General features: G+C 44.5%; 1 protein-coding gene across 11 annotated transcripts in view; it reads right to left on the reverse strand.

Moving 5' to 3' along the window:
- Positions 1–24813, reverse strand: part of HECTD4 (HECT domain E3 ubiquitin protein ligase 4) — a 232906-nt gene that overhangs the window by 45561 nt on the left and 162532 nt on the right. For all 11 annotated transcript variants that reach the window (XR_002515862.2, XM_021922968.2, XM_021922963.2 and 8 more), the window contains 10 exons: positions 18403–18506; positions 15726–15887; positions 15465–15613; positions 14666–14745; positions 10870–11033; positions 8255–8492; positions 6435–6571; positions 5811–5937; positions 2365–2502; positions 540–676 (listed from right to left, as the gene is read on the reverse strand). Coding sequence is in view for 10 of the 11 variants with exons in the window: in XM_021922968.2 (XP_021778660.2) it covers positions 540–676; positions 2365–2502; positions 5811–5937; positions 6435–6571; positions 8255–8492; positions 10870–11033; positions 14666–14745; positions 15465–15613; positions 15726–15887; positions 18403–18506 (1436 nt within the window). In the remaining variant the exon portion in view is untranslated. The remainder of the gene's footprint in view (positions 1–539; positions 677–2364; positions 2503–5810; positions 5938–6434; positions 6572–8254; positions 8493–10869; positions 11034–14665; positions 14746–15464; positions 15614–15725; positions 15888–18402; positions 18507–24813) is intronic.

A 24813-nucleotide genomic window follows, 5' to 3' on the forward strand; every position in this document is an offset into this window, starting at 1 on the left:
TGCCCACCATGACTGGCTAATTTTTTGCAGCGACAGGGTCTCACCATGTTGCCCAGGCTGGCCTTGAACTCCTGGGCTCAAGTAATCCTCCTTTCTCGGCCTCCCAAAGTGCTGGGATTACAGGCATGAGCCCCATGCCCAGCCTATTTCTTTGATTTGTGTCTCTATGACCATCATGACAATGACAGATCAACCATTCATCAAGGACAATGGGGACTTTTCCCTGGGAACTTAGGTAGATACAATGCAGGAACAGTCTGAACGTGTCGGACAGAAAATAATGGTAGAAGTGGTGTGGTCTGAAGGCACTGACAGCTTTGAGACTGGACAGCCTACTATCTACTGTCAGCCCTGATCTGAGTCCCTGAGGAAAGCTCAGGCAAGTCAATTGGCATTAGAGCATTTTTGCTTTGTGTCTTCGTCCTTGATTTGAAGAGAAACTTATCTGTATAATCACTTTTTAAGGTACTTGAGAATCTGGGCATGACAGCCTCAGTATACATAAAACAGCTTATTAATCAGAATGGCTGTTCACTCACTGAATCAACATCTAAGACGACTCCATGAAGCCCAAAGGTTTTCAGCATCCCTCGGATGGCAAATTTTGGCAGAGCAGTTCCAACAGCACTGCTGGCTACATTATTGCTGTCTGGAGAGCGGGTTACTACTGTGAGACCTGAGGAGTGTAGAGGGAGAAGTTTTTCAGGAAAAAGTACCACTGCATCTGGGTTCTTACATTTAGCGTCTAAAATAGCTCTCCAGATAAAAATAAAATAATGAAATAAAATGAAATAAAATAGCTCTACGGGCTTTAACAGAACCCTCAGTTTTGTTATAACCAAGCAAGAACACAACTCAGTCGGGAAGGTAATATAATAGAACGTTGTAAAAGCTGTTACAATTCAAGAATAAAAAGACAAATAAGCCAGTTTAAAGTGGGCAAAGAATTTTTTGTTTGTTTTTTGAGACAGAGCCTTGCTCTGTGGCCCAGGTTGGAGTGCAGTGGTGTGATCATGGCTCACTGCAACCTCTGCCTCCCAGGTTCAAGTGATTCTCCTGCCTCAGCCTCCGGAGTAGCTGGGATTACAGGCGTGCACCACCAGGTCCGGCTATTTTCTATATTTTCAGTAGAGATGGAGTTTCACCGTGTTGGCCAGGCTGGTCTTGAACTCCTGGCCTCAGGTGATCCGCCTGCCTTGGCCTCCCAAAGTGCTGGGATTACAGGTGTGAGCCACCGCCCTTGGCCAGTGGGCAAAGAATTTGAATAAACATTCCTCCAAAGAGAAATGGAAAGATACAAATGAAAAGATGTTCAACATCATTAGTCATTAGAGAAACGCAAGTCAAAGCCACAATGAGGTACTACCTCATGCCCACTAAAATAGCCAAAATAAAAAAGACAATTAATAACAAGTGTTGGCAAGGATGTGGGGAAACTGGAGCCCTCGTACATTGCTGATGGGAATGTAAAATGGTGTAATCACTTTGGAAACTAGTTTGGTTGTTCTTCAAAAAGTTAAACATAAAGTTACCATGTGATACAGCAATTCTACTCCCACATATATACCTGAGAGAAATGAAAACACATATCTACACAAAAATGTACACACAAATGTTCATAGCAGTATCAGTAGTAGCAGTAGATTAGTGGTTCCCAGAGGCCAGAGGGGAGGGAGGAATGAGAAGTGATGAGGGCACACGATTTCTTTTTGTGGGGATGAAAATGTTCTGGAATTAGAGGCAATGTTTTGATGGTTGCATAGCTTTGTGAATACACTAAAACCACTAAATTGTATACTTTAAAAGGGTATTTTATGATGTGTGAATTACATCGCAAAAAAAGAGAGATGAAAAGTAAATATATATTCCTCCTGCCTTGCCTACGATGTTCTGGTATTTTTATGAAAGTCTTCTGGTAACTCTAAAAATAGTGGTTTTCAATTCTCTTTTTTTGTGCTTTTCTGTATTTCCCTCAATTCTTTAAAATATGCAATAGATTTTTAACCAAAGAGAATACATTTTATTAAAATTCTAAAAAGCCCAGTTTAGCCATGTGCATGTGGTTTATCATCTCAGAATACAGGACTAAGCCTGAGAGGCCCATCTGTAATCCTCAGCCTGGGCCCTACCTCTCTTCTTGTACAGCTGCCTGCCCCACTCAGCTAATGCTACTGAATTCTGGGAAGCGGGAAGGGCTCCACCAGGGTTGCTCTAAGGCTTCACATGGGGCGTGTGGAAGAGGTCAGCTCAAAGAGTAAGGAGAGTCACCCTAGGAGAGCTACCAGCTGCTTGTGCACATTAAGGAAAATTCAACCTCTCATTTCAAAGGAAATTTCATAGGTGGAGTAAGGAGGAAAGCAAAACCTTTTCGAACTTTATCAATTGTGAACTTGTTTGCTTCGTCTTTAATGTCTTCAATGGTGGGAAGATAAAGATCTCTTGGGATGCCACCATTCTCTTCATAGAGAAATTCAACCGTCTGTCGGGCAATATCCACCATACCTAAAAAATATAACAGCACTGGGTAACTCCCCAAAGAGTTCACACAGATCAACCACGACACTAAGTTACATGCAGAGTGAAATGATAAGGGAATCTTTCAAACACTGTTTATGGGAGTATGTAATCCTTTGGCAAAGGAAATTATGCAGTATCTACCATGTTTGGAATACTAAATGCAGTACTTTTAGGAACGTCTCAAATCTCTTCCACAGAAATATAAGCACTAAGGCCAGGCACAGTGGCTCACACCTGTAATCCCAGCACGTGGGGAGGCTGAGGCAAGTAGATCACTTGAGGCCAGGAGTTCAAGACCAGCCTGGCCAGCATGGTGAAACTCCATCTCTACTAAAAATACAAAAAGTAGCCAGGCATGGTGGTGGGCGCCTGTAATCCCAGCTATTCGGGAGGTTGAGGCAGGAGAATCGCTTGAACCCAGGAGACAGAGGTTGCAGTGAGCCAAGCTGGCGCCACTGCACTCCAGCCTGAGTGACAGGGAAAGACTCCATCTCAGAAAAAAAAAAAAAAAAAGGCCAGGCGTGGTGGTTCATGCCTGTAATCCCAACACTTTGGGAGGCCGAGGTGGGTAGATCACCTGAGGTCAGGAGTTCAAGACCAGCAAAACCCCGTCTCTACTAAAAATACAAATTAGCTGGGTGTGGTGGCAGGTGCCTGTAATCCCAGCTACTTGGGAGGCTAAGGCAGGAGAACTGCTTGAACCCGGGAGGTGGAGGTTGCAGTGAGCTGAGATTGAGTCATTGCACCGCAGCCTGGGAGACACAGTAAGACTCTGTCTCGAAAAAAAAAAAAAAAAGAAAGAAATACAAGCACTAGTGTGCAAAGGTATAAGAATACTCACTGTAGCACTGTTGGTAGATAGCAAAAAAGTGGAAAAAACCGAAGTGTTCATCAGTATAAAATGGCTAAAAATGGTCCATTATTTTGCAGTTATTTCATTTTCGTTAACTCAAAATAACAAATTACAGGACAAACAGAGAGGAAGAAGAAAGTGAGGGTAACATTTCTTTTTCTTTTCTTTCTTTCTTTCCTTTTTTTTTCCCCTTTGAGACAGAGTCTTGCTGTGTTGCCCAGGCTGGAGTGCAGTGGTGCAATCTCAGCCCACTGCAACTTCCATCTCCCAGGCTCAAGCGATTCTCATGCTTCAGCCTCTCAAGTAGTTGGGATTACAGGCGCGCACCACTACACTTGGCTAATATTTTTGTATTTTTAGTAGAAATGGTTATTTTTAGTAGAGATGGGGGTTTACCATGTTGCCTAGGCTGGTCTCAAAACTCCTGACCTCAAGTGATTCGCCTGCCTTGGCCTCCCAAAGTGCTGAGATTACAGGTGTGAGCCACTGTGCTGAGCCATGTTTATTTCTTTATATATTTTTGTACTGTTTGATTTTTACTGCAATAAACACATGTTGCTTGTTTAGGAGAGAAAGAGGGCTATATGAGCTTCTTCTATCCGCTTACTGAGATTGCTCTTTCTTCCCAGAGAAAGAACATATGATTATGTTTGACAGCAATAGCTACTATTGATTAATAAACTAAGGAAATAAATGTCCAAAGACCTAGGAGGAAAAGCATTATGGGAGGAAACCAAAATAGGCACAATTCCTCCATATCCTGTTGTTGCCTTAGGCCCCATAGCACCCAGGACGTTGTGGGTGAAAGGGCAGGTGTTGGTCTGGGGCAGTGGCTCACACCTGTAATCCCAGCACTTTGGAGGCTCAGGTGGGAAGACTGTTTGAAGCCAGGAGTTCAAGACCAGCCTGAGGGACATAGCAACACCCTGTCTCTACAACAAATAAAAAAATTAGCCAGGCATGGTAGTGAGTGCCTGTAGTCCCAGATACTGGGGAAGCTGAAGCAGGAGGATCTCTTGAGCCCAAGAGTTTGAGGCTGCAATGAGCTATGATCGCACCACTGCACTCTAGCCCAGGTAATATAGAGCAAGACTCTCTCAAAAAAAATAATTTAAAAAGTGGGTGTTGATAGAATCTGCTTTTTATTTTTATTTATTTATTTTTTGAGACAGAGTCTCACTCTGTTTCCCAGGCTGGAGTACAGTGGCACAATCTCCACTCACTGCAAGCTCCGCCTCCTGGGTTCACGCCATTCTCCTGCCTTGGGCTCCCAAGTAGCTGGGACTACCGGCGCCCACCAACACTCCTGGCTAATTTTTTGTATTTTTAGTAGAGACGGGGTTTCATCATGTTATCCAGATGGTCTCAATCTCCTGACCTCGTGACCTGCCCGCCTCGGCATCCCAAAGTATTGGGATTACAGGCGTGAGCCACTGCGCCCGGCCTAGAACCTGTTTTTTTAATACAAGGCCTAACTCCATCCCACCTATCTACCATTCTTTTATTCACTGGTCTTACTGTAAGGAAAAAGTAAGGCAATTTTCTGAGCAGAGTTTAAAAGGGGGCTGTGATTAGAGACAGATGCTTTTGGAAATAAGTGTTAGAATAAACAAGAAATTGTGGCCTAATATTAGAAGATTAGGGAACAATAATCTTTGCAATGTTTTCAAAAGGAACAGTGGGTATGAGAAGAAAATACCGTTTGTTTGTTTATTTATTTATTTTTTGAGACAGAGTCTTGTTCTATGTTGCCCAGGCTGGAGTGCAGTAGCACAGTCTTGGCTCACTGCCGCTTCCGCCTCCTCGGTTCAAGCGATTCTCTTGCCTCAGCCACCGGAGTAGCTTGGACTATAGGCGTGTGCCACCACACCCAGCTAATTTTCTATTTTCAGTAGAGACGGGGTTTCGCCATGTTGGCCAGGCTGGTCTCAAACTCCTGACCTCAGGTGATCCACCCACCTCAGCCTCCCAAAGTGCTGGAATTACAGGCGTGAGCCACCAGGGCCAGCCAAAAATACTGTTTAATAAGCAGAATCAGGGAACAGTGAGAGACTGCCATATCAACCTTGCAGAGCACAAATTCCATTTTAAAGATAGGGAAAGCCCAGAGATGTTAAGTAATTTTCTTAAGTCCACACAGCTGGTAAATAGTGTGACTTCAGATGTGACTGTTAACCGCCAGACCACAGAGTTTCCTATTATAACCACTCCAGCTTCATTGCAGCAGCCCATCAACCCAAAATATTCAGGTAAATTGACAAGCAAATCAAAGTCCAGCAATGAAAACAAAAGATCAGAGTTCACTAAAGGTAAGGTCAAAGACATTGTTAAGTCTGGTGCAACATTAGATGAGTCTCTCCTGATTTACGTTCTGATTTTCATGCAACTCCTCACTTCAAGTCATGAAGTAACCTCCTTAGCAGAACAAAAAGTACCAGACCTAGTTGTAAGGCTCCCTTTATCTGGTCCAGGCCCGATTTCCGCTCTGCTTCATTGCGGAAGCGTCTTCGGATGGTAGGAAAAACCTTGGTCTCCCATGCTTTCACCAGCAGGGCGTAGTGGTCCTCCTGGAAGGAGAAGGAACCTCATGAATGCAGAAGGAACACCTGGCGCAGGTATCATTGTCTCCCTAACTTATAGCCCTCACCCTGAGGTTTTCACCCCACTTAAATGCCAGTAATAGAAAGATCGGGCATGGACCCCTGTACTAGACATACCCCCAGATGCCAGGGCAGGGAACGGCAAGACTAGGGCAAGCTCTTCCTTTCCCTCTAAAGAAGCCATAGAAGCATTGTCACAGGATTCTGAACTATTGCAAAGCACTTCACTTCTCCAGTTTCTGGATCTTAACTGGGCAAAATGGCCCAACGGATATCGCTATTGATAGAGGTTTAGAAAAATGAACACTCTAAGGTTCATTCACTGTTCAAGCACAATGATGTCACTGAGAGTAACAACACCAGCTTTGCACTCTCACATCAAAATCACTCCGTGAGGCTTGTCCTAGTCACCAGGGAGCTAAGCAAATGCTGCTGAGTCCTGATCTAAGCCGTGGGTCTGTTACCTGCGGGATGTCATCATCGTCATCATCATCGCTCTCATCATCTGCAATGGGAGGTGGGTGAGGGTCTGGGCCAGAGGTGATGAAATTCTCATAGCTGAGCTCGACTTTATAATGACAGGAGGTGTCACTATCATATTCTGTAACAGAGCACAAGGACATTGAATTCTAAACAAGAGCAGGCTAGAAAAATCCTTAACTTATTACCCTTAGACAAACCAGATTATCTTAATTTGCATGATAAGAAGACTCCTAGTATGCTGAGGAATTTTAAATCACAGAGTCTAGGAATAACTAATTATCTATAATTACCCTGAATCCTAAAATAGTTTTTATGAGTATAATTCATTCAATTCAGAGAAAATTTAGAAAGTCCTTCACTATGGATAGAACTAAACAGACCTTTTTTTTTTTTTTTTGAGACAGAAGCTCACTCTGTTGCCTAGGCTGGCATGCAGTGGTGCGAAGACAGCTCACTGCAGCTAAACCTCCTGGGCTCCAGTGATCCTCCCACCTCAACATCCTGAGTGGCTGGGACTACAAGTATGTGCCACCACACCAGGCTAGTTTTAAAATTTTTTGTAGAGACAGGGTCTCACTGTGTTGCCTAGGTTGGTCTCAATCTCCTGGACTCAAGCTGTCCTCCTTCCTTGACCTCCCAGTGTTGGGATTATAGATGTGAGCCATGGTGCCTGGCCCTAAACAGAATCTTAAAATAGTTTGCAAACCAGTATCCCAAGGGCCAAATATGGCTTGCAGACATCCTTACTTTGGTGAGCTGTTTAATTTTATGACAAAATTGTTACAAGTAATTATAAAAGGTTTTTTTTTTTTTTGAGATGGAGTTTTACTCTTGTTGCCCAGGCTGGAGTGCGATCTTGGCTCACTGCAACCTCCACCTCCCGGTTCAAGCAATTCTTCTGCCTCAGCCTCCTGAGTAGTTGGGATTACAGGCACGAGCCACCATATCCAGCTAATTTAGTATTTTTAGTAGAGATGGGGTTTCTCCATGTTGGTCAGGCTGGTCTCGAACTCCCAACCTTAGGTGACCTGCCCACCACGGCCTCCCAAAGTGTGGGCATTACAGGTGTGAGCCACCTCGCCCGACCATCATAAGAGTTTTTAGGCCGGGCGCGGTGGCTCAAGCCTGTAATCCCAGCACTTTGGGAGGCCGAGACGGGCGGATCACGAGGTCAGGAGATCGAGACCATCCTGGCTAACACGGTGAAACCCCGTCTCTATTAAGAAATACAAAAAACTAGCCGGGCGAGGTGGCGGGCGCCTGTAGTCCCAGCTACTCGGGAGGCTGAGGCAGGAGAATGGCGTGAACCCGGGAGGCGGAGCTTGCAGTGAGCTGAGATCCGGCCACTGCACTCCAGCCTGGGCGACAGAGCGAGACTCCGTCTCAAAAAAAAAAAAAAAAAAAAAAAAAAAAAAAAAAAAAGAGTTTTTAGTGCACACCTATATACCCATTGCCTAGCATTTTATTATTCTGTGATTACCTCAATTTTAGGACAAGTTTTGAAAATGAGTAACACGTGACATGAGGAGACTTCATACAAAGTGCTGGGGCTCTACTGGTCTTGCACTGGCTGCCCTGAGGCATAGCAGGCTTCCTGGAAATGGGGATGAACTTTGTGGTCTGCTGTGCTTCCTCCTGCTCCCCACCTTCTTTCACCAGATTTGACCCCATTACCAATGGGCACTTGAGTTTGCAATTCCTGATTGTAATGAGGATGCTCAAGTGCAATGGGTTTATGGAATTCATAACATTCATGGTCTCAGGAAGCCATGGAGGCAGTAACTCCCAGGAGGTGACTTACGTTGCTGAGCGGTGGCCACAGCAGCAATCCGGCATGGTGGCCCATGAGTGCCTGGGTCTGATGCAATACTGGTGCCAGCATCATTGTCACTGTCAGATGCCATGGCGAAGGGCAGGGCCTCGAAGTTAGCGCTGATCTCTTCTGCTAGGTCGGTGCACAGGTCGGCAGCATTGCGGTGGGCCTGCCCTTCTGCGTAGGCAAATGGCCGGGAGCCAAAGTTAGCTCGGGTTTTGGTGTTCTGGAAAGGAGACCAAATGAAGGATTTGGAAAGACTTAGGTGTACTTTTATTTTTGCAAGAGCCCAAGGTGCAGCTCACTAAACGTCATCTTGGAAGAATAGCCTGAGGTGTGTGCTGGCATGAGAAACCAGGCAGGGGCTGAAGGGACTGAACACACCTGCCCTCAGAGCCCTGTACAGCCAGCCCTGCCTCTCCGTCCCTCATCTCACACTTTCATGCACTTTGCTGCTCAAACGCATTGACCTCTCTTGTTTTCAACACTGCTCCTCTCTACCTGATACTGCTCCTCTCTACCTGACACCAGCACCCATGCTGTTCCTTCCACCTGGAATATTCTGTTGTCCAACTTTGCCTAGTTAAGACCAGTTAATAATATTCCAGACCTGGCTCAAGCAGCACTTCTTCAGATTAAGAGATACAAGTCAGATGTGCCTGCCACTTGCTTCCAGGAAGTCTGTGATTCTCATTCACAGCATTTATTAGTCTGTGATTACATACATACACATGTATATTTATGTGATTATTTGGTACGGTCTTATTCCTCCAACTGATCATAACCCAATGAAGACAGAGATCGTATCTGTTTTGCTCACTGCCATATACCCAGAGCTTAGCATAGTGCTTGACATAGAGTAAGTGTTCAATAAATATTTGTTGAATGCATGAATGGAACAGGCTGAGAAATGCCGCTTTAAATTATTGGCATCATTAATTCACTCAACAAATAAAGAGATAAAAGATGGTATCAGAGGCATGGTACAGGGCCAGATCCTATACGACCTTATAGATTATTTTTTTAAAAGATGGAGTCTTCGCCGGACGCGGTGGCTCTTGCCTGTAATCCCAGCACTTTGGGAGGCCGAGGTGGGCAGGTCATGAGGTCAGGAGTTCGAGACCAGCCTAGCCAACATGATGAAACCCCATCTCTACTAAAAATACAAAAATTAGCCTGGTGTGGTGGTGCACATCTGTAATCCCAGCTACTCCAGAGGCTAACAAAGGAGAATTGCTTGAATCTGGGAGGTGGAGGTTGCAGTGAGCCGAGATCGAGCCATTGCACTCCAGCCTGGGCAACAAGAGCAAGACTCCGTCTCAAAACAAACAAAAAAAAAGATGGAGTCTCACTATGTTGTCTAGGCTAGAGTGCAACTGACTGTTCATAGGTGCAATCATAACGCACTGCAGCCTGGAACTCCTGGGCTCAAGTGATACTCGCACCTCAGCCTCCAGAGCCACGGGGACTATTCTGGCACCACTACACCTTGCATCTTGTAAGTCATTGTGAAGACTTGGGCTTTTAAAATGCATGACATGAGAAGCCACTGACTGGATAGTGGCATTCCAACTAACATTTTAAAAAGATCATTGTGATTGCTGGGTTGAAAAGACATGTATTACCTTAGAGATGTCCTGAAGGGGAAAAGAAAAAAAAGATAAGACGTGAACAGGCAAGAATGCGAGCTGGGAGAGGAGTTAGAACACTGTGATGAGCTACCCAAGGGAAGATGGTGGCAGGGCTGGGTTGCTGATGGAGGAATGGGAGAAGTGGTCAGCTTCTAGATACATTTTGAAGGTTAGAACCAAGATCTGCTGACAGGTTGGATGTGAAGCAGGAGAAAAAAGAGGAGTCAAGGAGAATATCAAGGTTTTTGGCCTTAGCAACTAAAAGCATGGAGCTGACATTTCCTGAGAGATGAAGAAGACTGGGGAAGTGGCGGTTTTGGGTTTGGGGAAGAGTTAGGCTCAGTCTCGGTCATGTTAACCTTGACATGCCAATAAGGCATCTCTTTAGAGATGCTGCCCAGGCTGCTGGGTATGTCAGCATAGAGTTTAGGGAAAGGTCTGGAATAGAGATATGGATTTGGGAGCTACCAGCATGTAGTAAGTAATAATGTTCCAGAACACTGGATATTAATAGATGCTCCTTAAGAAACAAGAGTTCCATCATTAAATATGTATGGGGATGCTGGTTAACTTAAGTTGAACTTACAAATCTTTACTGAAGGATCTCTCCAAGTTTCTGACATACTGAGCAACCAAAGAGAATCATTTTCAAAATTTACTTGATCATGGAATCATTTTACTGACATTTGAAAGAACTCTAGTGTTCCTTGCATTGTTGTCTGGGAAAGGTTGCTAAAAAGATGTCAAAGCAATGAAGCACTAAGTTCCTGATATAGCATCATTCAATCTAAGACTGTGGGGTCAACACAAAGGAAGGCATGCATTCGCTCAGGCTGGCTCTGCCCTTCCTCTGCCATTGTGTACCAATATTATGTACAACGAGGGCCTGTTTGCTCCCTTTCATTTTTCCATGTCTAACAGGAACAGGTGACGAAGGAGAATTTGTTTTCCTTTCCCAATAAGGTAACCTGCCTTTTTCTGAATGTGAACCACTGGCCACATGCCACCAGAGACGTCTTCGAGATACGGTGAGAGGCGCTGCCCACAGTACGTGAAGTATACCCGGCCCTTGGCTGGTTGTCCCGGAGGAGGTGGAGTCCCCTCGGTTCTCTCCCAGCCAATTCCTGCCACGTCACCTATAGCAGAGAATGGGAAGGAAAACACATTTTCTCCCTCTTATTAAGTAAAATTTAAATTTGCAACCAGAGTGTCACCCTACACATCACTGACTATTTATGCCCTCATTTACTTCTGAAATGGACATGAAGTTATTGTATTTCTTTATTTACCAAGATGGAGTCTCACTCTGTTGCCCAGGCTGGAGTATAGTGGTGCCATCTTGGCTCACTGCAACCTCTGCCTCCCAGGTTCAAGCAATTCTCCTGCCTCAGCCTCCAGAGTAGCTGGGATTACAGGCGCCCACCAGCATGCCCTGTTAATTTTTTTTTTTTTTTTTTTTTTTTTTTTTTTTTTTTTTGAGACAGAGTCTGGCTCTGTGTAGGCCCTGGGGCAGTGGCTGGATCTCAGCTCACTGCAAGCTCCATGCCTCCCGGGTTTAAGCCATTCTCCTGCCTCCAGCCTCCCGAGTAGCTGGGACTGGCCGCCACCTCACGGCTGGTTTTGTATTTTTTTTAGTAGAGGCGGGGTTTCACTGTGTTAGCCAGGATGGTCTCGATCTCCTGACCTGTGATCCGCCCGTCTCGGCCTCCCAAAAGATGCTGGGATTACAGGCTTGAGCCACCGCGCCCGGTCTAATTTTTGTATTTTTAGTAGAGATGGGGTTTGCTGTGTTGGCCAGACTGGTCTCGAATTCCTGACCTCAGGCAATCCACCTGCCTCGGCCTCCCAAAGTGCTGGAATTACAGGCGTGAGCTACCGCACCCAGCCTAAGTTTTTGTACTTAGATATAAAGCAACATAACAGAAACAACCCATTTAAAGAAGCTGTCAGAATTTTTTAGAAGGAAAATGCCTAGTGTCTGTGTTAAATCAGTTACCGCAATTACATATTAAATTTAGCCTTTATTTTCCTGGCAGGCAAGACAAAAATGAAAAACACTAGGTACTATTTTTGAAATAGAAAAAATGGAAGTTTTTCTCTTTTGACACATGGAGAATTACTTATGACAAACAAGTAAAAAGGTAATAGTAATATCATCTCCGGTGGAATATTCAGAAATGGCCTTAAAATACATAATTTAAGGCCAGATGTGGTGGCTCATGCCTGTAATCCCAGCATTTTGGCAGGCCAAGGTGGGAAGATTGTTTGAGCACAGGAGTTCAAGACCAGCCTAGGCAAAACAGTGAGATCTCGTCTCTACAAAAATACAAAAATTAGTCAGGCATGGTGGTGTGTGCCTATGGTCTCAGTTACTCAGGAGGCTGAGGTGGGAGGATCACTTGAACCCAGGGGGTCGAGGCTGCAGTGAGCTATGATTGCACCACTGCACTCTAGCCTGGGTGACAGAATGAGACCCAGTCTCAAAAAAAAAAAAAGAAAAGAAAAGAAAAAAAATACATATATAATTTTAAACTCCATTCACAATGTAAGCTAAAGATAGACCATTGAATTCCATTATGTTCCCTACTTATAGGCATTTAAGGCATTTTGCAAAAAGTGAAGGTAACTAACATAATCCAGGCTGCTATCTGACAAGATGACTGGACACCGAGGTAGGACTCACAGAATCAAGAGGAGCCTGTCAATCGTATCAGCCTCTCTTACATCAGCTGTCTCAAGCAAGCTGCTAGCATGTGTGGCCTTATAATTTATCTTTTCTAAACTCTGCAATAAGTGGATGAAGTTCTAAGGTGCTGTTTTGATCACAGAGTCTCCTATGGCTTAGGTACCACAGGAATGCGAGCTTCCCAATAGTTGGGGACTTGTCATTGTTCGCCACGGCATCCCCAGGGGCCAGAAGAGGGCCTAGCAGGTAGGAGATGCTCAGCAAGTATCTGCTGATGAATGGAAGCCCATGTATTGGTAGAGGGGTTGAGATTCTGTTAGACAGATTGGGTTGTAATTCCTATTCCTTTGCAGACACATTTCTCTAGGAAGAGGGTAGTCTGTATGCCCGCGGTCCAGTCCTAAATGTTCTCAAAAAGCAAAACTGATAAAACAACAAATACAGCAACAAGAAAATAAAAATACTGAAAACATTCCCCCAACCTACCACCGCCCCCCCCGCCCCACACACCCTTTTGTGTTTAAAGCACTTAGGTAAGTACTCTGCTGAGATGTCTGAGTTCTGCTTTGTGAAGTAAGAGAAAAACTACTTTGCCCTGAAATGATTTCCAAGTCATAACATGGCTTGGCTTGAGTAAAAACACTACGCTGCCAGGGGCCGGGCGTGGTCGCTGACACCTGAGAGCCCAGCACTTTGGGAGGCTGAGGCAGGCAGATGACTTGAGGTCAGAAGTTTTGAGACAGCCTGGCCAACACGGTGAAACTCCGTCTCTACTAAAAATACAAAAATTAGCTGGGCGTGGTGGCAGACACCTGTAATCGCAGCTATTCGGGAGGCTATGGCAGGAGAATTGCTTGAGCCTGGGAGGTGGAGGCTGCAGTGAGCTGCGATTGCACCACTGCACTCCAGCCTGAGCAAGACTCCATTTCAAAAGAACAAACAAACAAACAAACAAAACACAAAAAAACCACACTGTGCTCCCAGGAAAAGCGTAATTTAACAAGCAGCTCCCTTAAGGACAAGTGATGGCAAAAGTACCCTCCAGGCAGCTACAAGAGGTTACCTATTGGAGTGACTTCATATTCCCCACCTCATCATCCCAGACTGCTTACTAAGTATCTCAATTTAAGTTTTATTATAGATGAAGCCTAAGATGTATTGTCTAAAAATAAGTAACCAACATATTCGGCTGCTTCAAATGTCAGCAGGACAATTCTGTTTTTTTGCTACAGCTGGAGTATGTAGAGCCAATCCTAATTCAACTACTATATAGATCTCGTTATTTACAGAGGCTAAAAAGAAGGAGGAAAGGGTTCTTTATTGAGTTGACTGTCTATGTGACTGAAACATAGAGGCAGAATATTTGTCAAAGCTTGACCAGATGTTTATAGGCTATAACCACCAATAAGGTATTTCTCTCTCTCTCTTTTTCTTTTGAGATAGGGTCTCACTCTGTCACCCAGGCTGGAGTGTAGTAGTATGATCACAGCTCACCATAGCCTCAACCTTCTGGGTTCAAGTGATTTTCCTGCCTCAGCCTCTCGAGTAACTGGGACCACAGGCATGTGCCACCACTAATTTTTGCATTTTTTGTAGTGATGGGGTTTCGCCATGTTGCCCAGGATGGTCTTGAACTCCTGGGCTCAAGTGATCCTCTTGCCTCAGCCTCCCCAAATGCTGGAATTATAGGCGTGAGCTACTGTGCCTGGCCCGATAAGGCACTTCTCCAGTGCCTCACAGCTAGAGGTGGAGTTCTCTTTTTTTTGAAGCTATTTATCTGCTCATTAGTGAATAAGTGAAGAAAGACTAAACTTCAGATAGAAGCAAAATCTCTGAATTATCTAATGATGAAGGCACAAAAGTACATGTAACTCTGGAGTTACCAAATGGAGGCTCTAATGGTGAGGGCTCATAAAGTGAGGGGTTTGGTGTAAACTAGAGGGCAGCAAGGATGTGTTTGGTTTTCACTAAATGACAAATTGCCCATTTCCAATTGCTAAATTTATTTAACTTTAACCTGTTTAGACCCAAATCTGAGACCAACAGAATCACACAGGGTGGAAAAGCTCCCACTGCACTCACCGGGGGAGAGAGTCACGTCTAAGCGAACGCTCTTCCACTGTAACAAACTGGAGCCATTGTAGTGCACGGCTCGGCCGTTGCTATGAAAAACACAAAGAAGGGAGGTCAAAGACAAGAAAGATAAGCCTCACTGGCCAACACACAAGCAGGGAAGTGGTGAAGTTGGGGGGGGGGGGTCAGCATTGTGAGATTATTATAATATCACTTCAGTATTAAAATACCCACACCAGTATTTCCCAAACTGTATTCCTAGAATAAAGGGTTATAGAATTTGGAAAATAAACAGGTTTTTAAAAAATTACAGGACGGCCGGGCGCGGTGGCTCAAGCCTGTAATCCCAGCACTTTGGGAGGCCGAGACGGGCGGATCACGAGGTCAGGAGATCGAGACCATCCTGGCGAACACGGTGAAACCCCGTCTCTACTAAAAAAATACAAAAAACTAGCCGGGCGAGGCGGCGGGCGCCTGTAGTCCCAGCTACTCGGGAGGCTGAGGCAGGAGAATGGCGGGAACCCGGGAGGCGGAGCTTGCAGTGAGCTGAGATCTGGCCACTGCACTCCAGCCCGGGTGACAGAGCCAGACTCCGTCTCAAAAAAAAAAAAAAAAAAAAAAAAAAATTACAGGACAACTAGGAAGGAATCTTACTAATGTGCACTGGAAATCTCCAGAATGGAAAAATAATGCTCTCCTTTCTCCAAACTCACTTGAAGACAGAACTCTATTTTGACTTCCTGAACACCTTACACACCTTGTGGGAAGCTACTGTTCTCTGTCACGCTGAGCTACTTCTTTTACTTACTTATGGAAAAGACAAGTGCCCACTGGATTAGTCCAAGCCCCATCTCGCTTCTCTGCTTCTGTAGTGAAGCCAAAGGAAACTATGGGCCCGGTGTCATCATCAGTATCTCCATAGGAAACGATTTCAATTTCCCAGTAAAAAGACGGGGCCTGAAGAGATGCCAGAAGAGAGCAGCAATCAGAGGGCTAAACCCGGGCCTGAGACCTGCTTTTTCTTTCAAATTTGAAAATGCAAAAGACAGTGTGTCATGTGATGTCTCACCTGAACTGGCAGTGGTGATGTGGCATAGATAAAAGTGCCCCGGGGCAGGCCTCCCCCAGCACTGGGGTCAGCCAGGAAGGTGACTGAGGTAAGGTGAGATGAGAACATGCAGGCTCGAACAGGCGGAAACACTCGTGAGGGGCTCCAAGTAATCTCTTTGGGCTGCATTGAGGGGAAAAACCCATATTCAGTAGAACTGCAAACACCAATCCCTTTATTTTCTCAAAGAAGAAAAAAATTTTATCTGATGGAATTAAAATATAGGCGCGCACACACACACACACACACACACACACACACACACACATTTATTTATTTAGAGACAGAGTCTCACTCCCATCACCCAGGCTGGAGTGCAGTGGTGCAATCACAGCTAGATGCAGCCTCAAGCTCCTGGGCTCAAGTGATCCTCTTGCTTCAGCCTCCCCAGTAGCTGGGACTACAGGTGTGCATCACCACACTCAGCTAATTTTTGTATTTCTTTGTAAAGATGGGGTCTTGCTATATTGCTCAGACTGATCTCAAACTCCTGGGCTCAAGCTATCTATCTGTCTTGGCCTTCCAAAGTGCTAGGATTATAGGCGTGAGCCACCATGCCCCGCCAGGCACATATATTTTTTAAAAAGCGTATCTTTTTTCCAAATAAAATTTTTACTACCCTTTTAAGACACTATTTATCTTCCATTATCATCAATTCCAAGGTCTGGTCCCCATCCTCTTATAGTCCCCATGTAGTTACAGAACAAATTTTAGTTCAATTTATAAATGCATGACTTAATATTCAGCTCAAAGCTAAGCAGGGGTACCATAGTGACACTTCCTTTTTCTTTTTTTAAAGGTTAGTTGTCTTGCTTTCTCAGTTTTATTTTTAATCATTCTAACCATAAAAATCTCAAGCTTCTCTGTCAGATAAAAGCATCTTTATTTTTTATTTTTTTATTTTATTTTTATTTTTTGAGACAGAGTCTCATTCTGTCGCCCAGGCTGCAGAATCCCAGTTACTCGGGAGGCTGAGGCAGGAGAATCGGTTGAACCCGGGACGTCGGGTTGCAGTGAGCTGAGATCAGGCCACTGCACTCCAGCCTCAGTGACAGAGCGAGACTCCATTTAAAAAAAACAAAAAACCAAAAAAACGAATTCATGTAACACACAATTCACCCATTTGAAGTGTATAAGTCAATGTCTTGTTTTGATTTTTAATATTTATGGGTACATGGTAGGTGTATACATTTATGGGGTAAGTCAATGGTTTTTAGTATATTCACAGAATTGTGCAACTATTATCGTGACCTAATTTTAGAACATTTTTGTCCCTACTGAAGGAAATTCCATATACTTTAGTAGTCAATCCCTGTTCCTCTCTTCCCTTAACTCTCCTTTGCCCCCAGCCCCTGGCAATCACTAATCTATTTTCTATATCTATGGATTTACCTGTACTAGACATTTCATATAGATGGACTTACATAAGATGTGGTCTTTTGTGTCTGGCTTCTTTCACTTAGTGTAATTTCAAGTTCATTCATGTTGTAGCATATATCAAAACCTCATTCCTTTTTATAAACAAATGATACTCCATTACATGGCTATAGCATATTTTGTTAATTTATTCATCAATTGATGGATATTTGCAGTTTCCACTTTTTGGCTATTGTGAATAATGCTGCTAAGAACATTAACAGATGTATCTATTTTTTAACATTTTGCCCCTCTTTTTTTTTTTTTTGAAGACAGAGTCTTGCTGTGTCCCCCAGGCTGGAGTGCAGTGGCACAATCTCGGCTTACTGCAACCTCTACCTCCCGGGTTCAAGCGATTGTCCTGCCTCAGCCTCCCAAGTAGCTGGGATTACCAATGTGCACCACCACGCTCAGCTAATTTTAGTATTTTTAGTAGAGATGGGGTTTCAGCATGTTGGCCAGGCTGGTCTCAAACTTCCAGCCTCATGTGATCTGCCCACCTCGGCCTCTCAAAATGTTGGGAGTACAGGCATGAGCCACCATGCCCAGCCCACTTTTGTTTTTGTTTTTGTTTTTTTTTTTTTTTTTTGAGACGGAGTCTCACGCTGTCGCCCAGGCTGGAGTGCAGTGGCGCGATCTCGGCTCACTGCAAGCTCCGCCCCCCGGGTTCACACCATTCTCCCGCCTCAGCCTCCCAAGTAGCTGGGACTACAGGCGCCCGCTACCGCGCCCGGCTAGTTTTTTGTATTTTTAGTAGAGACGGGGTTTCACCATGTTAGCCAGGATAGTCTCGATCTCCTGACCTTGTGATCCACCCGCCTCGGCCTCCCAAAGTGCTGGGATTACAGGCTTGAGCCACCGCGCCCGGCCCCACTTTTGTTTTTTAATTACTCACTCATATTCTCTATTATGAAAGGGACTGTATCTCTAAACTTAAAAAAAAAGCTTTCGTTTTATTATTGACAACACAAAGAAGCTATTTATAAATTACTAAGTTTTGTTCCCCTGCTATAATTTTCCAATATTCAGAATGTCAGCTTAATTTGCTTTGACAGTCAAAGATGAGAGCATGGCACCGCAAAGGAGGGCATGTCACTGCAAAAGAACGCACCTCCAAACAGCTTTGCAAACACTTATTCTAAATGTCCTTAACTTGCTGCTGGCCTTACTCAATGATGTGTGTGGTGGCTGCAGGAGGTGCAAAGCACCACAGAGGGCTCACCTGTCTCCGGTCAGCCTGCAAAGGAGGCGGTGGGGGCCGAGCACAGTCCCGGTACAGCATCCTCAGCCGTTCACACTGTACCTCCACAACTGCAAGTCGCTCTCCTGTAGAAGGCACATGTTGAATCTGTGAAAACAGTTCCTGCTACTCCCAAGAGTATGCTGACTGTTTTGGAGCAGCATCAAAACAATAAAATGCACTTACAGAGCTCAATGAAATTCTATTTTTTTTTTTTTTGAGACAGAGTCTCATTCTGTTGCCCAGGCCGGAGTGCAGTGGTGCAATCCTGGCTCCCTGCAACCTCCCCTCCTGGGTTCAAGAGATTCTCCTGCCTCGGCCTCCCGAGTAGCTGGGATTACAGGCACGTGCCACCATACCTGGTTAATTTTTGTATTTTTAGTAGAGACAGGGTTTCACCATGTTGGCCAGGCTGGTCTCAAACTCCTGACCTCAGGTGACCCACCTGCCTTGGCCTCCCAAAGTGCTGGGATTACAGGCACGAGCCGCCGCGCCTGGCCTGAAATTCTTAAAAAGAACAAATACCCCGAGACATCTTTGTCTTCCATACGTAGCCCAGCAGCACAACAATGAGGGCAAGTGCTTAGCCTCTGGTGCAGTCCAACTCCTGGATTCAGAACCTGGCCTCAGTACTCAGTATTTATCATCTCACTTGCAATACTGGGTAACAACAGCACCTGTGTATCACAGGGCTGTTGTGAAGATGTGATGAAATAAGTAAAGCCCGTGGCTAAGTCCCTGGCACAGGCATTCAATAAATGTGTTATTATTCTCATCATCTAATAAATGAAGACTATTATCCTTATCATCTAAATTAATCTTTAAAAATCTAATATCTATGGAGCACCTGCTATGAGCAAGGCACACTGCAAGGTGTTGGAGAATACAAAGATAAATGAGCCAAAGCTCCTACTATGGAGGGAAAATAAGGTGCGCACACACGCACACCACACACAGGCACACACACACGGTAAAGAGCACAGTGCAAGGCTGCAGTATGTGATTATGTAATACAAGGTACAAGCAGAGGCACAGGTGAATGAGCAGTGACTTCATTCAAGCATCCAGAAAGGCTTAATGAAAATATCATGAAGTTAGGTCTTAGAAAGCCGGGTGTGGTGGCTCACGCCTGTAATCCCAGCACTTTGGGAGGCTGAGGCAGACAGATCACTTGAGGCCAAAAGTTTAAAACCAGCCTGGCCAACATAGCAAACCATCATGTCTACAAAAAATACAAAAATTAGCCAGGCGTGGTGGCACATGCTTATAATCCCAGCTACTCGGGAGGGTGAAGCATGAGAATTGCTTGAAGCCAGGAGGCAGAGGTTGCAGTGAGCTGAGATCACGCCACTGCATTCCAGCCTGGGTGACAGACCAAGACTCTGTCTCTAAATAAAAAAAAAAATAAATAAATAAGAGATAAGAAGCACCTGCCTTGGCCCTGCATGATGGTGCATGCCTATAATTCCAGCACTTCTAGAGGCTGAGGCAGGACTGCTTGAGCCCAGGAGTTTGAGACCAGCCTGGGAGACATAGTGAGAACCCGTCTCTACAAATTTTTGTTTTTTTGAGACAAGGTCTCTCACTCTGTTGCCCAGGCTGGAGTGCAGTGGCGTGATCTCGGCTCACTGAAACCTCTGCTTCCCAGGCTCAAGTGGTCCTCCCACCTCAGCCTCGCAAGCAGGTAGGACCACAGGTGTGAGCCACCACACCTGGTTAATTTTTTGTATTTTTTGTAGAGACAAGGCCTTGCTATGTTGCCCAGGCTATAAAAATTACAATTAAAAAAAAAAGCACCTGTTTTAAAAGGTTGGTAGTGAAAACGGGCAGGAAAGGGATAAATTTCAGGAGCACTTTATTTTATTTTATTTTAGTGAGACAGGGTCTCTCTCTCTCTCTCAGGCTGGAGGGCAGTGGTGCAATCACAGCTCACTGCAGTGCTGACTTCCTGGACTCAGGTGATCTTCCTACCTCAGTCTCCCGAGTAGCTGGGACTATAAGTATCCACCACCATGCCTGGCTTTTTTGTAGATACAGAGTTTCTCCCATTTTGCCCAGGCTGGTCTCAAACTTTTGGGCTCAAGCATTCCACCCGCCTTGGCCTCCCAAAGTGCTGGGATTACAGGTGTGAGCCACTGTGCCCAGCCTCAGGAGTATTTTAAAGGAAGAACTGGATATGGCAAGTGATTGGATGTGAAGGGACAAAGAAGAGGCATTATACTTGACTCAGTATCTGGGCATCAAAACTAACCTGGCACGGTATCTCATGCCTGTAATCCTAGCACTTTGGGAGGCTAAGGAGGGAAGATCACTTGAGCCCAGAGGCAACATAGGGAGACCCCATCTCGTTTTTCTTTTTCTTTTTTCTTTTTTTTTTTTTGAGATGGAGTCTCGCTCTATCGACCAGGCTGGAGTGCAATGGCATGATCTCAGCTCACTACAACCTCTGCCTCCTGGGTTCAAGCGATTCTTCTGCCTCAGCCTCCTGAGTAGCTGGGATTACAGGCACTCACCCCCATGCCCGGCTAATTTTTTTTTTTTTTCTTTTTTTTTGAGACATAGTCTCACTGTGTCACCCAGGCTGGAGTGCAGTGGTGTGATCTCGGCTCACTGCAACCTCTGCCTCCCGGGTTCAAGTGATTCTTCTGCCTCAGCCTCCTGAGTAGCTGGGACTATAGGCGTGCACCACCACACCTGGCTAATTTCTGTATTTTCAGTAGAGATGGGGTTTCACCATCTTGGCCAGGCGGTCTCGAACTCCTGACCTTGTGATCCACCACCTTGGCCTCCCAAAGTGCTGGGATTACAAGTTTGAGCTCCCGCGCCCGGCCTAATTTTTGTATTTTTAGTAGAGACGGGGTTTCACCACGTTGTATAGGCTGGTCTGGAACCCATGACCTCAGGTAACCCACCCACCTCGGCCTCCCAAAGTGCTGAAATTACAGGTGTGAGCCGCAGCGCCTGGCCCTCATTTTTCTAATAATTAAAAAAATTATGCTGGGTGCAGTGGCTCGCACCTGTAATCCCAGCACTTTGGCAGGCTGATCACTTGAGGTCTGGACAGATCACTTGAGGTCTGGGCAGATCGCTTGAGGTCAGGAGTTTGGGAACAGTCTGTCCAACATGGTAAAACCCCATCTCTACTAAAAATACAAAAATTATCCAGGTGTGATGGCGGGTACCTGTAATCCCAGCTACTCAGCAGGCTGAGGCAGGAGAATCACCTGAACCTGGGAGGCAGAGGTTGTAGTGAGCTAAGATCGTGCCACTGTACTCCAACCTGGGCAACAGAGTGAGACTGCCTTTAAAAAACAAAACAAAAAAATTAGCCGGGCATGGTGGTGTGTACCTGTGGTCCCAGCTACTTAGGAGGTTGAAGCAAGAGGATTGCCTGAGCCCAGGTTGTGGCTGCAGTGAGCCTTGATTGCAACACTGCACTCCAGCCCGGGCGACAAAGCAAAACCCTGTCTCAAAAAACAAAAACAAAAACAAAATTAGTCTGAATATTAAGTAAAGCAGGGAAATCGGGAAGGAGAGCTGATTCCAGAGTAAGGAATGACTTTGGTTATCAATTTGGTGCATTCATGAGGCTGGGGAGGGGGATATTTTTAAAGAAGTAGCTGCTAAGCCTGGATCTCAGCAGAGGGATTGCTCAGTGTAGAATCCAGGAAAGCTCAGGAGAAGGGTAGGTAAAGGAGGGTCAGGGCAAAACTTGGAGCCCTGTTTCTTCCAGTGAGGTCTGATGGTCCCTGTAGCCTGCCATCTGGGACCACCCTCTACTTAAAATTCTGACTTTGTAATCATGCTTCCTGGGAGTTCCAAGGAACTTCCAAAGTTGGAGAATATCTGGCTCAGGGAATAAGTACATTAGGAAGCTGGGAGAAGAGGAAACAGCTGAAACTGGGAGATTCTAGCTTCTGCAAGGGGGTAAAATAATGTTGAGAACTTTTTTGGTTTCTATGTGCCTTTTCTTCAGGCTCAAAAATCTGCTTCCTCTGTTATTTCAACCAAGGGATCTAGTTAATGTCTCAGGAATATTTTTTTCTTTCTTTCTTTCTCTCTCTCTCTCTCTCTCTTTCTTTCTTTTTTTTAGACAGAGTCTTCCTCTGTCGCCCAGGCTGGAGTGCAGTGGCACGATCTCGGCTCATGGCAATCTCCAACTCCCGGGTTCAAGCGATTCTCGTGCCTCAGCCTCCCGAGTAGCTGGGATTACAGGAACACCCCACCACGCCTGGCTAATTTGTGTATTCTTAGTAGAGACAGGGCTTCACCATGTTGGCCAGGCTATTCTCGAACTGCCCGTCTCGGCCTCCTAAAGTGCTGGGATTACAGGCGTGAGCCACCACACCCGTCCTTCAGGAATATTTTTTCAAGGAAAAAAGTTTTGTAGTGCTATCTCCCTAGACCAAATGGAATCTGGTACTGTCTTCTTTAGATAGAGATGCTATAAAATTTAGCTATCAGTGAGTAAATATTAGAATGGCCAAGTTTGCCACTTAATTCATCCCAGAAGAGGAAAAATAATGGAAGTTGATTAAAATATTTAAAAATTTAAAAATTTTAAAAATTGGAGTATCAATACATTATCGCTGATAAATTTCATGACATTTTCATATATAAAATAAAAATTTTAATACTTTAAAAAATGAAATCAAGTAACTCTCTCTCCTCTACCTACCCCTCACCTTGAATCTTGTTTATTAAACAGTTTTTCTCCTGAGCGTAGTCTATGCTTCCCTTGTAGGCCTAAGAATCTACCACTGTTCTGCAAAGTAACCCAGAATGTAGGTTTTTCCCTCTGGTTTTTATCACTGATACTGGAGTCAGTAAACTTTGCTATTTACTTTAAATGTCAGAACCATTTCTGGTAACCTAATAAGTGAGTTATTAAGGATTCTTTTTTTTTTTTCTTTTTTTTTTTTTGAGATGGAGTCTTGCTCTGTCACCCAGGCTGGAGTGCAGTGGCGGGATCTCGGCTCACTGCAAGCTCCGCCTCCCAGGTTCATGCCATTCTCCTGCCTCAGTCTCCCGAGTAGCTGGGACTACAGGCGCCCACCACCACGCCCGGCTAATTTTTTGTATTTTTAGTGGAGATGGGGTTTCACCGTGTTAGCCAGGATGGTCTCGATCTCCTGACCTCGTGATCCACCCGCCTCGGCCTCCCAAAGTGCTGGGATTACAGGCGTGAACCACCACGCCCGGCCCAAGGCTTCTTCAATTTTACACAGGATACTATTTAGAATACAAATCAATGTGCATAAGCTCATAGTCTTTTTTGTAGTAATTAACAAGCACTTCCCACACATTTCTTTGCAACTCTTTGTTACCGCAAAGTGGTTTTCCGCTAGGAAAAACAGGTTAGGTGGACTATGATCAAAATCACGTGAGACCACTGCTCTAAATTATTACAAATCCTACCCTGTGCATTTAGTATCAATGTAAATTTCACAATTAAGACCTCTTTATTCTATAAAATATATAAAAGAGGATACCCAGAAACAGTACCATAGAAAATCAAATGATTAATTCAGCATGTTATATGCTGCTATAATCAGTCAAAATATGTCTTTGAATGCAATCTAAGCCAACAATATAAAAAAAGTCAGAGGCAGTGAACTAAGGACCTACTAAGAGTACAAAACGAAGTCACAAGTAATTTCACCCTTGAAGCCTAGCACACCCCTTGCTTCTGTTCTTGTTCTCTATTCTTAGGATCTCTCTGAGGTTTATTAATGGTTCCTGGATCTCCCAGCTGGAGCTTCTGCTGAATCCAAGGCACTACCCTTATCAAAAGAAAGAGATGTGAGAAGTAAAACAGATATAGACAAATTTAAAAATAAAAAGAAAACAACAGAAATGACCACAATGTGAAAGAGTAACAAAAATTACAAACAGAAAAGATATTAGAGAGTTACTGACAAAATAAATGGCATGAGAAAAAGTAATACAGATTTTTTAAATGACCAAAAAAAAAAAAAAGAGGATGAACCTACAAACACTAACGGAGTTTAAAGCTGTCCATTTCTAACATGAAGTTTGTGAAAATGTTAGCATTAGAGCATTGAAGGAATGCTAATTGAATTGTGAACAATTTCACTTAGGGTCCAGTTATATCCTTGGGGACAAAGGGTAAATTTTCATTTAACCAGGCCAACTACCAATTTACAGGAAACAGAAGGGTAAATGAACATAGTAAATGACACCACAGGGATACAGTCATCAAAATTCAGACTAGGAAACCTTCCACAAACAAATTGTAAGATAGAAAAAAACAAAACAAAAAAAGCAAAGACTAAGAGGAATCTATATTTTAAGATAGATTAAAAAGACACAGCAACAAAGTAACAATTTGTAAACTTTATTTGGATCCCCATTCAAATAAATAAATGTAAA

The sequence above is a fragment of the Papio anubis genome, chromosome 9, assembly GCF_008728515.1.
Source record: "Papio anubis isolate 15944 chromosome 9, Panubis1.0, whole genome shotgun sequence".
Taxonomy (NCBI): domain Eukaryota; kingdom Metazoa; phylum Chordata; class Mammalia; order Primates; family Cercopithecidae; genus Papio; species Papio anubis.